The 14,449-nt window shown below is 36.4% G+C and overlaps 1 protein-coding gene across 2 annotated transcripts in view; it reads right to left on the bottom strand.

The window, feature by feature from the left end:
- Positions 1-412: 412 nt before the first annotated feature.
- Positions 413-14,449, bottom strand: part of PIGK (phosphatidylinositol glycan anchor biosynthesis class K) — a 75,610-nt gene continuing 61,573 nt past the window's right edge. For both annotated transcript variants that reach the window (XR_014695486.1, XM_084527720.1), the window contains one exon: positions 413-1,634. Coding sequence is in view for 1 of the 2 variants with exons in the window: in XM_084527720.1 (XP_084383846.1) it covers positions 1,518-1,634 (117 nt within the window). In the remaining variant the exon portion in view is untranslated. The remainder of the gene's footprint in view (positions 1,635-14,449) is intronic.

The following is a 14,449-nucleotide window of genomic DNA, read 5'->3' as shown; positions in this document are numbered from 1 at the left end:
ATAAAGCATCTATACATTTCTATAATGTCTCTACATTCCTATTAGTCTGTCTAAAACAGATCTTAGTTGATTATTGCATTAGAAATAACTGAGAAAGATAAAACTTTACACATTTTAAGAAATCACCCTTGTATCAGGTTTTGCATATTAATTTACTGCTTGCGAAAAATGTTATCCAAGACAAACATACACATCATACACACATAGCTCTCTGACAAGGTCACTAACCCTAACCCAAGGCTATGATGCCACAGTCAATCTGAAAGAGAACAAAAAGGAAAAAACAATAAAAATGTATAAGCACTGAGATTTGTATGTTCTGAGCAATAGGAAAATGCTCAATACCATATGCTAAGACATCACTATTGCCTCCGATATAATGTGATTACAGATAACTCCTAGTGACTTCAGATCATGTATGTATCAGCTTTATTATGATTAGGATAGGGAACAGACTCCAAAAGCACACTGCGAGAGCATCACCTAGTTGACAGCCTCATTGTTTCCATACATGCAGAAATTTGTTCTCTTCACTACTATTAGTATATTGTACAGACAAAATGCATTTAGCATGCATTCATCATTACACGTCGAAGAAGAACAAATCAATATGCCAAAACAGAATATACAAAACCTAAACAATAAACCTCATTTCCAAGTGCTCAGACATTATAGAGTACAATAGTACAACTGATAACATTTTTCATCCTGATGCTAGAGTCAGTTTTGCTCTGTGCAAAAATCCAGTGCACTGAAAACCCTGAAAGAGGCCAACTCTGGATCATACGAAGTGAAAAGACATCTATTAAGGGTTCCTAATGGACATGCTATAGTTGTAGTTTCACCCTTTTCAGCATTTTATGAAGTAGATTCAGTGAGGTTATCGTGTATATTTGTTTCACTTTCACCAGTTCATACAATCCTAAATCCAAAATTGCCTAAAGGTGAGAGGACTGTTCTTAGGGTTGTATTTAACAGAGCAGGAAAAAAAAAAATCAATATCTTTCTAGACTATTTCTTGTATTTTTTGTTTTTATGAAGAAAGGTTTCAATACATCATGCTAAAGTCTGCAAAGTGGCTTAAGCTTTTATTGATAAAATGACATCCTAAATAATGTTCCGCAAACTGTCTAGTTCTTCAGTGATAGGATGACTCTTTTAAGATTTACTTATAAGTATAGGGGAATAAATTTGCCCATTCACATTTCATAGTCAACCTTAGAAATTCTGTTAAGATATTTATGTCCCCTTCTTTTTAAATTTAACTGGAAAGATAAGCTCAAAAAAGCATTAAAATATACTTAAAACAAACTTAAAAAAAAAAAGAGAAGTCTAATTTTATAACCACCTGTGAGACTCTTTTCAGAAAAAGAAGCAGAAGACATGACTTCAAAAAAACATTTGAAGTGAGATTGCAACACTGTTTTTCACTACAACCACAATACACATACAGGGAACTCAAATGACACCAGGGAATCCAAAGAAGCAGTCAGTGCAATCATCTTGCTTGCTCAGATTCAGAAGATGTGTTTCATGTGCTTGATTCCATATGTTTTGAAGAAAACCATGATAATCAATGCCCAGAGTCCTAGAATAAATCCTCCAGGAGGATGCCAGTCCTTTTGTTTTGGCTTCTGAAAAAAAGAACAAACAAAAAGAGAAAAACAAAGATTTCATACTTAGTCTCCATATTAAACAGGCACAGTGTTTTATCAAGTGCAAAAATAAAGTAAAACTCCTGGCAGCAGAGAAAAGCACCATTAAGCTGTATTTCTTCATAAAGAGGAAGTGTCTTTCTTCTTGATGTGGTGTAAATGCTGATGGAAAGAGAGGGGATGCTCAAGCAGGGAGGTTAAAAAAACCACATAAGGCCACTAGAACTGTGCCCATGATGCTACTTTGATGGTCCACATTGTCATTGTGGAACGTGTTTAAACTCACTTCTTTGGACAAAATTTCTCGTACCTGGTTTCATGTTAATAAAAGAGAAGAATTTACAAGTATGAAAAACTGATCCTGGAAGTGAAAACATGAGAGAGAAGAGAAGACAAGGTATTGTTTTTCCACTACCCAGAATGTTTTCTACAGCTCCTTCTGTATTCAGAAATTTTTAAATAAACAGATATCTAAACATATAAAAAGCTATGATTCATTACTAAAGGAATATCATAACACAAAACAGGATTGTTTTTAATGTCAATCACATTTCCCAGAGGCCTCACTGAGTCTGACTGCTTTTCCTTAATGTAGAAATGTATTCTGCAATTCAAATACCTGCCCCTTCAACAATTTTTTCATCTTCAGCAAGAAGAAATTCACTGCAATCTGTTAAGGCTTTTTCTATCACACACTTAACAGTAAGGCGAGATAAAACTCATCTGTCCCCTTCTTCCTCTTCTCATATTGACAAAACTTTCAGATACTCCATATTCTGTGAGAAATGGATTCTGGGAGATAGATCTTGTGGTGTGCAGCAGCTCTTATCTCTAAGGCTAAGCAGCAAGGTGAATCTGTATGAATACAAAATTTTAGTTAAGAATATCCTGACAGAAATATCAGAATTACAGTATTTAGAGGTATAATTCAGTCCCTCATGCCTATGTCAACTCTTGCTTCAGCAGTTATGCTTTACAGGTTGCTTTGCAGACAGAAGTGATTTACTTTTACAGTAATAAATACTGTACTTTCTGAGTTTTTTATTCCTGCCTTGCTGAATGATTTGCACTATTCTGTCCTCATACAGAATGAGGAACAAGGGGCACACCGAGTATTTTAGCTTTGTTGCATTTAAGTCAAATTTAAAATTGTCTTTCAGCCACGTGAATAACTTACAAAAGATGGTACTGTTTCAATTTCTGCACGCATCTGCTTATGAAAGCCTGCCTTACTGTTCTCCATTAAACATACCAAGTGGCTGGTGAACTTTAAAGCAACGAGGAAGTGTTTGCAGCATCTGTTCTTTCAAAACAGCTTTTCTATCAACAAGAAAACAATGTTTGTGGATATTCAGCTCCCACTCTCTAAGCTACACAGTTACAGCTTTAAGATTTTTGCATAAGTACCATGATTGCACTTAAAAGTGGAACGAGAGCTATGCCCCCCGAGACACCCAAAGAAGCTGATAACTCAGAAATATTAATGATTTTGTTTCCTCTGATACAGGTATCACAGAACAAGCACTATGATTTATATTATTAACAACTAAACCAAAGATATATCCCAAAGATGGTATATATATGCATGCAAACCACTCAATTTCCTAAGGAGCAACCATCAGCTGCAATGGACATGATATTGGTAATTTGCCACCTCACTGATTTCACGACCCATCTCCATATAAAGATCTCAGGAAATCAACTCTGAACATTCAAAAAGGCTGCCAGCACACCTCACTTCTGAAAGTAACAGCACATGACACTTCTCCACACAGAGGAACTTTCTTGTTTAAATCCTCCTAATTAACCCATAACTTCGTATGCATATTACAGTGCCCGTTTCATCAATCTCTTTGTACTATCAATCTTTCCTTTCTTGGATCTCAGACAAATTCCTTACCACAAAGTGGCATCTGACCCTTCTAGACAAATGACTTCAATTTGCAGTCAGTGACACTAAAAGCCTCTCTCTCCTATTTTGTATAGAACACGTAATTTAATTTCTTTAAAGAATTTATATGAATAAATATTTATAAGGTGATCTATGAGTATGGTTTTCCATTTTGTCATGCCATGTATTTAAAGCTCCTCCATGAAATTCCACAAGGAAACAAAGGCCAGTGCAGTAATGTCTCTACACTGAGATATCAAGGACATAAAAATTACCAGCTTAAAGCCATACGATGCAGTGTTAAATTCTGAAAGATATATTACTGTTAAAAACATGAAGGTCCCACAAAACATCTGAGGCTATACAAGAGCTACATACTTGGCCATCTTAAAAATAAATTATCTTAACAAAAAAGATTCACAGACCTGGAAACTGGAATCTACATGCACATATTAAACCACAATAAAAGAGCAGAGAAATGCAACTCTACTGTACATCTGGAAGTCAATAGTGAGGTTAATTGAGCACAAAATTATATAGAAATATGCAAGTATTTTCCACTGGGGGCATACAGACATCAAAACTTTTTCAATGCCTAAAATGAGATTACACAGACTCATGTCTAAACCTTTAAAGTATACCTGTAAGTGCTGAAAGAAGCAGGTTTCTTTAGCTTAATCGTAGATTCCCAAGAAAGTTTGTCATTGACATAAAAACATAAGTAGCTTTTGACTTGACAAATTCATCCATTTAAAATCATAACAAATGTTACATAGAAAACTTCAGTAACACATCTCTGTCCAGCTGGGCACATCAACTAAGCACCAGGGTTCATTTAGGAAAAGCTGCCTGTCTCACCTGTGAATCACACCCCTCTGGATTTAGGATGGAGCCCCTGCTTCTGGAAATTAACGTCAGCGAACTGTACTTGTAACATATCCTGCCAGAGCTTTTGGCCAGCACAGCTGTAACAGCTCACCCAGCAATTCTTCCCTCTTGGCACAGCTGTGTCAATGCCAAAAGCACTGCCTGCGCACCTGTGTGGGCACAGAAGGGTGGAATCACACTTAGGAGGCACAGCAGCACCTCAGTGTTTCACCCTGAAGTCAGAGGCCAGGCTGGGATGGCCTCCTGTAGAGCACAGGCAAGCCTCTGCAGGGAGGCTGCCTAGTGCCAGGATCGCTGCAGAAACTTCTTCACCTATAGAATTTTGCTCAGGAGGGCAGGGAAATGTCACTGAGATCTCTCCTAGTGGGAAAAGCTATTAAAATCAGAAATATTTCAATAGTGAATAGAAAGGTTTCCTATTTTACCTACACGTACTGGAAACAGTTTTAGAAAAGATGGTTTCTTCCTATGCTTATACCAGTTTTGTGGCCATAAGCAATCCCTAGATAAGCTGGCCCTTTGTATCACTTTTAGGATTGATCATAAAGCATTAGTGAATAAAAAGTTTCTTTCAGATTCCTAAAAATAATAATAATTTAAAAAAAATCAGTACTTATCACATGAACAGGGCCTAATTCAGGGTCTTATTCCAGTAAATTTCTGTGAAAGGCAATTTTTGAAATTCAGGCATTTTCTCACTTGTAATAAATTGCTAAATATGGACAAAAAATGTTAAGTGTTGCAGTATTTAAATTTGCAATTAATTGTATAGCTTTATTGTGCCTAAATTGATGTCAGAATGCGTATGATTGAAAGACTACAGACAAGTTGCAGTACTTACAAATTATGCATAACTCTCTTATTTGGGACTGATCTGGAGAAGCAGAGGCAGTAGCTTTTTGACTCATTCTGAATTTCACTGTAGCAGAACACACATAAGAACTTTTCTAAGTACTGCTTATATAATTGACATATTTAGGTTTTGTGATTTATGGTAAAATACAACCCCATTATAAACGCCCTCTTTCTCCCTACAATAATAGCTGTAACACACAGGTGAAATACACATACAAAATGGCACAATGCGTCATGAACAAATGCATTTAGCAGCTTAAGGGCTAGTCATTATTGAGTTGCTGGAGATCCCAAATTAAAAAGATAGGTAGCTAAGCAACAGCAAGCTTCCTCCTGTGAACAGTTTTCTGCTGCACTCTCTCTAGTTCTGGTAGACTCATTATTCTGTAGAACTTACGAAACAGTTAACAGAAAGTTGCTCCAAGTACTGTAATTAAGGAGAGGATAAAGCAGCGTATTTTCAAACTGGATGGGTCTACAGAGACCATAATGGAAAGTATCCAAGAGTTTCAGTGAAGGTGTTTCATAAAACATACAGTACTTGTTATTGCAATTAAAATGAATTTTATGCAAGAAATAAAAAGTATTAAAGCTGAAGTAGTAATTAGATTAAGAATGGTCTAATTTTAAAATGTCACATCAGAACAGAAACAAGATTTAAAGCATCACATATTAACATTTCACATGGAAAACACTATGATAAATATCATTATAATCCAATCCTACAGTCCTCTTCCAGCAGAACTCCCCTTTGTGTTGGTGTCCTGAATAAGGATAAAAATATTGGTACAGAAAGCTTTGAGTTAAACCCAGATTCCAGAAAAAGCAATGCACACAGTATAAACGTAGCAGCGTAACAGTCAGGAATGTAGAAATTCCCAAGCAAGAAAGATGTCAATTCTTCAGTCTACACCAACATCTTATTCCACACAGGGCTTCAGGAAAGGATGCAAAACCTTAAAAATCAATACGTACACAAGCTTTCCTACATGGGCTGTTCTACCCAACCTGGGACAGGTGGTGTGCATTTGTATCACAGAAGTGCAAAATATCCATATGCGATCACACAAAAATCAAAAGTTACAAGTTCTGTATTCCAATGAGTCCGTTAAAGTGGCAGCTATCATATTTCAGATTAATCCCTGCTTAATTCTCTCTGGAATTTCACAGTGCTCTAGGCCCATTTTGGTCTACTTATTGCAGCGGACATGATATAAAATACCACTTAGGATCCTGGGGCTTTCTGGCAGACAGCAGCAGCTACTAGGGGAAGTCCCGTGCGTATCTCTCTGTGGATTTCTCCACCTCTATACGTCTTAGGGGTCAGCAAGCACTAGCAGAGAAGTAAAGCACAATTGCTGCTTGTCAGTGCAGTGCCCTGCATCATTATTAGGTCATTGGTGTGAATGTTACATTATTTTGGGATGTAGATTTCCAAGATTTTTTTCTTGATCATTCTCCTTTGGAATGATCATTTCTATTTCTTTCATTGCAATACTACAGCTTTTATGTTTTGTTTGTCAAGATATTTATGTTAGAGTCTATATTGAAAACCAATACTGATACCTGAAAAAAGAAATGATCCACATTTCAAAAAGGAGGTCTTTGAAATCCAAGACAAACCTCAGACCCAAGATCACCTACTTCTTATCTCAGAAAAAAAACTAATATATATATTTTATATATATATCAAACCAAAGGACAAGGAAACTATGGAAAAGCCAACTTCCACTAGGCAGGACCCCATGTCAACAGCACTTTATATATTTCTTAGAGACACTCCATAAGAATTTGACTTTACTTACAATTTAAAATTGGGTAGTCATTTCAATTCTTATGAGAAAACACATAATAAAGTTTTATTTCAGAACAAATTTATGTGCATCACAAGTAAATCATGGCATAAAATACATCCTCAGAGCTTTTATTAGGAGTATGCACTTCTAATTTGTCGGTTACAGTTTTGATTTGTGGTCCTCACAGTGGGGAGGGGGAAATCAAATAATTCCAGCCATCTAGTAATAGTTTAATCCTCTTTTGTGCCCACAGCAAGATTAAAGTCATAAGAGAACTCCAACCTAAGTGGTGCCTGTTAATCTGCAAAACAATTTAAAGCACACTTGTCTAATCTCCCAGTTTGTGTTTATTAACCACAGTGCCATGATTACTGATATCTCCAATATTAATAAAATAGTGAAGAAAGTTCACTCATCAACAACAAAAACTCATGGAAGATATGGGGAAAAACAGCAGTTAAACTAAATTAACATGTCATTGCCAACAACTGCATTTTAAATATTTACTTTGAAAACTGTACAATCACTATAAAACAAATACTACTATGATAGCTTTAGTTCTTCATTTCCTTCTAAAATACATAATCTGTTAGGGCTTTTTAGAAATGAACTTCTACTTCAATTATGGCTGCTCACTTATTATTTTCTACTTCCAGCATTATCTCTCAGCATTACATAGCACTTTAAAGTGCTTTCAGTGTTTTAACAATTATTCATTAATCTTCCAACCTGTGACACAACACATAATATACTTCTTCTAATCACAGGGAGCTTTCCCAGCACCTGAGACCCTGTGCAGTTTAATTCCCAGACAAGCCAGCACTCATATGAACGATGCCTGATTGGCAAACAGGAATCATGCTATGGGGCCTCCAAACCAAGAGGTGCGATTTGATAAAACCAAAGCTAACTAACACGGCTCTGTACTGGCAGCTCTAACAATGCATGTCTATCTGCTACAGGGTGGCACAGCAGAGGTCTTAACTCTGCTGAGGTAAGAGGGCTCAGCTCTTACCTGCTCAGTACCAGCAAGTTATGACACTCTAAATCACGCATATGCTTAAGGGCAGAGAAGAAAAAAGTCACAAGATTAAGCTATTTCATATATAACATATATATATAAACCACATATTTTTAGGGTCTATTAGACATTGTTTTTCTATTCATATTCATTCATTCTAAGCAAATTGTGTTTCTGTTCATATTCATAGTTTTATATGAAGCCACAATCATGATCTTCATTAAAGCTCACATCAAAGTCCACATCAAATACATGAATTACATTTGCAAACAGAGCATCATGCCAACTGAAGCATGCAAAAATAGATGAGCAGCATAATTAAACAGACTTGATATTCAAAAGTTGGCCACTGTTACTCTGAGAAGCATCCTTCTTTTCAAAAATGTCTTTACTTAACATGAACAAGAAGAGGATTATTAGCAAAAACATGACTGAAGGCATTCAATCCAAAGGATAAGGTTCTTGAAGTCCTTATATCAGAGGGGGGTCTGAAAATGACAGAAATATGCACTACTTGCCCACACCTCAGTGGAGGGAACCTCCAAAAATGATCCACCTGCTGCTACCTAGGCTTTTGATTAAGCAGACAGAAAAAACAGCTGCAAAAGTTCAAAGGATTTGAAAAAGATCTGTAGAGGCTCTAGCTGGATACATTTATTTTGTATTAACTAGAAAGGTGTGAGGTGGGCCACCCTACTCTCACAACAATATTTTTGGAGCAGCACACACTGCCCATTTTGCCCTGGGAAAAGACTATCCCAAGGTCTTTTACAGGGCAAAGGTTATTGCTACAAATACAGGGACTCAAAACCATCGGGATCAGAAGCACAAGCAACCACTCAGCTCTGCAGAGAGGAGGCCGCATGTGCCAGTGTGTGCTGCAGCCTGCTCCACGTTGGGATGACTGCCCCACGTACTGGCCTCCTGCTGGGAAGTCTAACGAGGCTCTCCCACAGGGTCACTGCACCACACAGAGAGACCACTCAAGTACTTTTAAATCCATGTACTCTGAGGCAGGTGTTTTTTCTTTTTTTCTTATCTCATAAAATTAATTGTGTGCCTCAAAACTTCCATCATGAAGTACAATGTCGTCACTCAAATTCAAATTAAGTTGTATCTGTTTATGTGGAGAAGTCATGACATTCATAAATTATTTTGCTCTTCCTTTCAAAGTAGCAGTGATGGTTCTAACTGCACATTTTTTTCTGGATATCCCGTGAGTATCTATTCATTTATTTCCAGGTGGCAGGCTGTATTAACAGCAGATGTTAGACAACATTAGATCTTTTGCTCAATATGCCATATTGAGTACAAAATCTAATCAAACGTCTTAACAGCTAAATTTAAAGAAACTGGAATCCAAATAAATACTCCCTATTCATGTACTTTTTACTGTTCATTTTTAAATGTCTCCAGGATCTCTACAACTATAATTTTAAAAGTTCTCTTTTGCCCTAAGCTGTGTGCAACATTATACCTGTGTGCAGTAGAGCTCCAGGTTTTTCTAACTTTGGCTTGCACAACTCAAAACTGCATTACATTCAAGAGGCAGACATGAGAAAAAATGAATGGAGGGAGAAGCAGGGCTGAGGCAAAAGGTGTCTGCACATATATATATGAGCAAGATCAAATATAGCCATGTTTTCACTGCAAAACATTTTCATTTTCAGTGAGAAATCAGGGTATTACAGCTCGTGCTAGATCTGTTTGCTCCCCCCCACCACCCTGCTTTTAAAAGCAATTGTTGTATGCACTAGTTTTGTACTTGCATGCTAGACAAGTATTCTCAAAGTTTATGTTGTATACACTCTCTCTGCGAGCAGAAAAAATACAAAAGGAAAAAAAGAACTATTCTGAAACATCAACCCAATAGTTTTGGCTATTCTAGCTGCTATACATCCTTGAAAACAAATCATAAAACATGGAAGCAATACAGGAACTTAGTAGTTGCACATAATTAGACTAACACCAGAAAGCCATTTCTGTTACGGTTGATATGTCAAAGAACAAAGAGTCCCAGAGAGCAGATTCATTCCTGCAAAGAGTTTTTGTAGGCAGCTGCCATTAAGAAAGAATGACAGATTTATGGTATCATAAATATTCCATTTTCCCCCATAACATTTGCATGACACCAGTTCATCAGTCAGATGCCACCTGGGGTTCAACAAAGTCCTGGAAGAATGAATGAGTACAGCTGACTATATATACATGTACTCCCCCAGATTAACACATGTAGTATATACAGTATCTACACCTTTCTGAAAGGGTAAGTCCTTTAAAAGGATTAAACCACGGATCATCTCATCTAATGGCAAACCTGTTCCACTTTAGCTGCCTACCACCTAAAGTGACCACTGGTTACAGCCCTACGGATGTCATGTGGTGCTGTAAATGTCCCATGTAAGTACTAAATGTCTGATTGTCAGCCACAGATTTGTAGGTGGGCTTTCAGCATTCCTTCCATACAATCCTGGTAATATGCGATCGCTTGAGTCACAAGAGTCAATGCGTGGGGAAAGGGTGTGTGGAGGAGAAAGCTGGCACTGGCAGGGTGCCACACACGGATCAAGAAAGCTGGTCACTGAGGAAGTAGCTGCCTGCACAAAGCTGAATCAAATGCATACAAAGAATTTCCACAAGAACATTGAAACAGGATGCTATCTTGTCTGTTTTACAATATGAACACAACTCTTCCCATACTGGAGTCTTCACTCATTTACCCCTTCCACCCATTCTTAAAATGGAAATGATTTCATCAAATTTCAACTCTCTGAATTATTTAGGAAAACAATTCCTGACAGAGCACTAGAGAACATTCTGCCAATATCTCTATCTCTTGCCATTCATCAGTACTGTCAAAAGCTTCTGTGTTACATTGCCATGCTCCTCACAGCATGCTACTGAAGGGTAAACAAACTACAATTAACTTAACACAAAAAATCACCAAGAACACCTCACCAAGTTTAAATGCTTAAGTGGGATAAATGTGTGAATATATTTGGAGCTAACAGTGCCATCACCTGAGGAAAAATGTTCTGAGAAGTATCTAGTATCACAGACAGCACTACAAAACATGTCAAGCTAAAATTGGTAACATTTATATTCTGTCCTTATCAATGTGAACTTATTGGTAACAGCTACTTTTTATTCCTCATGTGCTCAGAAGAAAACATATAGCAGAAATAAGAAAAAAATGGAAAACTGCTACTATTAATTTTACTATTCACTGAAATACCATTTACATAAACACTGTCTATCAGAGAAACTTTCATGTGTAAGCAACACAAAAGCAATGATTAATAAAAACTATACAAGGTTATGTGAGAAATTAAAGTTTTACAGAACACTGAACTGACAGCAGAAAGCTGAAATTAAATCTTCCATCTTAGACAACCTACTATAATGTACGTCAGTAATGTTTCACATAGAAAGGTCCTGATCCTGCATGTATTTCGTGACAGGTAACACAAGTTACATCAAAGAATTTAGTCTTACACTAAAATTACACACACTTCCACAAACACACACTAACATCATTTCTATGCCCAGTGCAACCAGAATTAAGTAATAAAATAAGCAATACATACCAACAAATACTTTGCACTTTGCCTAAGGATCTAAAAACAACCCCTCCTTCCTCTACACACACAGATATGCGTGCACTTGGCTCCATTATTCTGGCATTATTATTCAAGCAACACAAACACATAACACCAGAAACCCGTAAAATGCCAGAAGAAAAATGCCAGCATCCAGAAGCGATGCTGACCTGCTACCTCATCACACAAACCGCAGGACCACATTGTGCTTTTAGCTGGGCAGTTGCCATTCACAGTTTTGGGGGAAAAGGAAGAAGAGCTAAGGAAGATTCAGACTGCTCCTTAACGTTCACAGTAAGAGAAACTGAACGTGGGTTCTGACAGAAGCCATTCAGCAGCATTAAGAAAAGCTCTCAAGGTACCTCACACCTGTAATACAGCAGATCCCACTTTTTTCACTAGTTTCTACTGCAGACAAGGCCAAAAAAATTCAAAACAAGTTGGTCATAATTGGGAATGCCAATGATAGCTCTTTCATAGCCCAAAGAGGTTTTTGCAGAAAAAATAGCTCCAAGATAGGAAAGATACCTTTTCTCTGCATATAAAAATGGAAGTCTTACCTAATCAATGATCATTTAGGAATATTGCTTACTTTCACATTCGCCAGTAAGTCTCATGCCAAATCTGAAGCTTGTTCCACCAAAAACATCTCCTCTGGAACAGTAAAACTGGTTACCAAAATGAAAGCAACTCTAGAATAATATTTCTTCCACTAAATACTGTGCTTACTGAAAGAAAAAGTGATTTAATTTACCATTTGAAAGTTCTGATAAATCAGTTTTCCTTTCATTATGGAAGCCCTAAAGCTTGTTTAGATCAAACATAATTTTTAAACTACAACTCTAGCATTTTATAGGTATTATGATATAGAAAAAAATGGTAATTTTTTAATTCCAAATAGATTAACAAAACAAATTCTGCAGTAGCTCTGCATTCCATGATATTTTCAGCTTCTTTAAAAGAATCGGTATTTATATTAAAAGACAATGAATAAAGTTATTAAAGTAATATTTTTTCATGTAGACCTTAACTGCTACCATTTACTCTGATAGTAATGAAGATAGTCTCTACAACCTCCAAATTATTTTACGTTTTCTTACTTTTTTTTTTTTTTGTAGTTTTGCTATCTTCATCTATATTAGATATTTAGTACTTGGATGTAATTAAGAAAAGAGGAACCGTTCTTAGACTATTTCAGTCCATTAGGCAAATTTTCTCAGTATGATATGAAAAATATCAACTACTTAATTAGCACACCTACTTCTCCCAGGCCTCTAAGTGCACCTAAGCTACACTTTATGATGGCCCTAGGAAAGAAAAAAAGAGAGAAAAACCACAAAACATCAAGTATGCCTCTACTCAATTGTACAACTATTTTAAAATGTGTGAACAGTTAAGACAAAATTGAAAAATTACCATAATAGGCTTTTGACACTTCCCTGCTTAAGCAAAAATTAATTCTAACTCCCTGTTTTTATGCAAAGCCTTTATAATTTCTCTAATCTCGAGTTCCCATGAGAGGGAACACAATACTTTCAAGTACAAGAGTGTGAGGCTTGGCATCTTCTCTTTTTAGTTATGCAGTTTATTTGATGGAAGTCTAAACCGCTAAGCCTCCCTTTGTGTTTAATATAAGCCATCCTCAGTGGCAATACAAGTTAATTTAAGTGAAATGAAGTTTTAGGAAGAATGAATTCTCTTGCACAGAAAGCTTCACTAAAACAAAGCTTTTTTTAAATGCAGCATCTGTTTCCTGAACCACTCTAGAACCTGTAATAAAAATGAACTAAAAGCAGCAACATTTCTAAAAGCTACTACTTCTTGTAAGTATCAAAAATGTAAAACCCAGTCTAATGGAATAACTTATTTATCATTTTCCTGTATGTTTTTCAGTTTCATCTTGTAACAAGTATGAACAAGCTTTAACAGTGTAACGAATTAACATGCTCTAAGTATAAGATATTAAGCACCTTCCATTTTGTTAGCAGTGATTAATATTATCATACTTACTGCTTATGTTACAAAAGTAAATCAGATATATCACTGGTGTACACTTCCAGATACAATAAGGTATATGAATCACATATTAATTTCACAGAGTTGCTCATAAATTTCTTTGCCCCTCACCACAGCTTATATATTTGTACATCAGATACTACGCTGCAGCAGCACATGGTGTGTTATGATGCCTACAAACCTATTAAGGTCACAGAAAGCTTGTGCATATATTCAGTCTATTCCCATGTGAGTTAGAAGTATATTATTTGCATACCATTATGCTCTGAAAACCTATTCAGTTATCCCCACTGGAGACAACTCACCACAGTGACCTAAATAGTATTCACTTTTCCAATATTTGAAGGAACAGAAAATAAATGGGGCTCAGCGCAGACAAATCCAAAAAGACTCAGAACATCTAAGAATCCAGGCTTATGAATGACAAACGCAAATGAACGCAGACCAGTGTATCACAAAAATTCTCATGGAAGCAAAGAATGAAGAAAAAAGTAAATTATATGCTTAATAGAGGACTACAATGCCAAGACTGAAAACGACTGGAGAGATAATTTTTGCAAAAAAGCTCTAACATTACCCAAGCTTATTACAACCACAAAGGAGAGCAAAGAGTCTCAAATCACAGAACCCACTTAAAAATAACCTCCCTCCACTTTCAGCAACAGCCTAAGACAACATCAGCTGCCTAAGATAGCTATTGATATTTTATCTATAGCACTGTGCAACAA

Source organism: Aythya ferina (assembly GCF_964211825.1).
Source record: "Aythya ferina genome assembly, chromosome: 8".
In the NCBI taxonomy this organism is placed as follows: domain Eukaryota; kingdom Metazoa; phylum Chordata; class Aves; order Anseriformes; family Anatidae; genus Aythya; species Aythya ferina.
The sequence above is the reverse complement of the archived record's forward strand: the minus strand, read 5'-3'. Positions and strand labels throughout refer to the sequence as shown.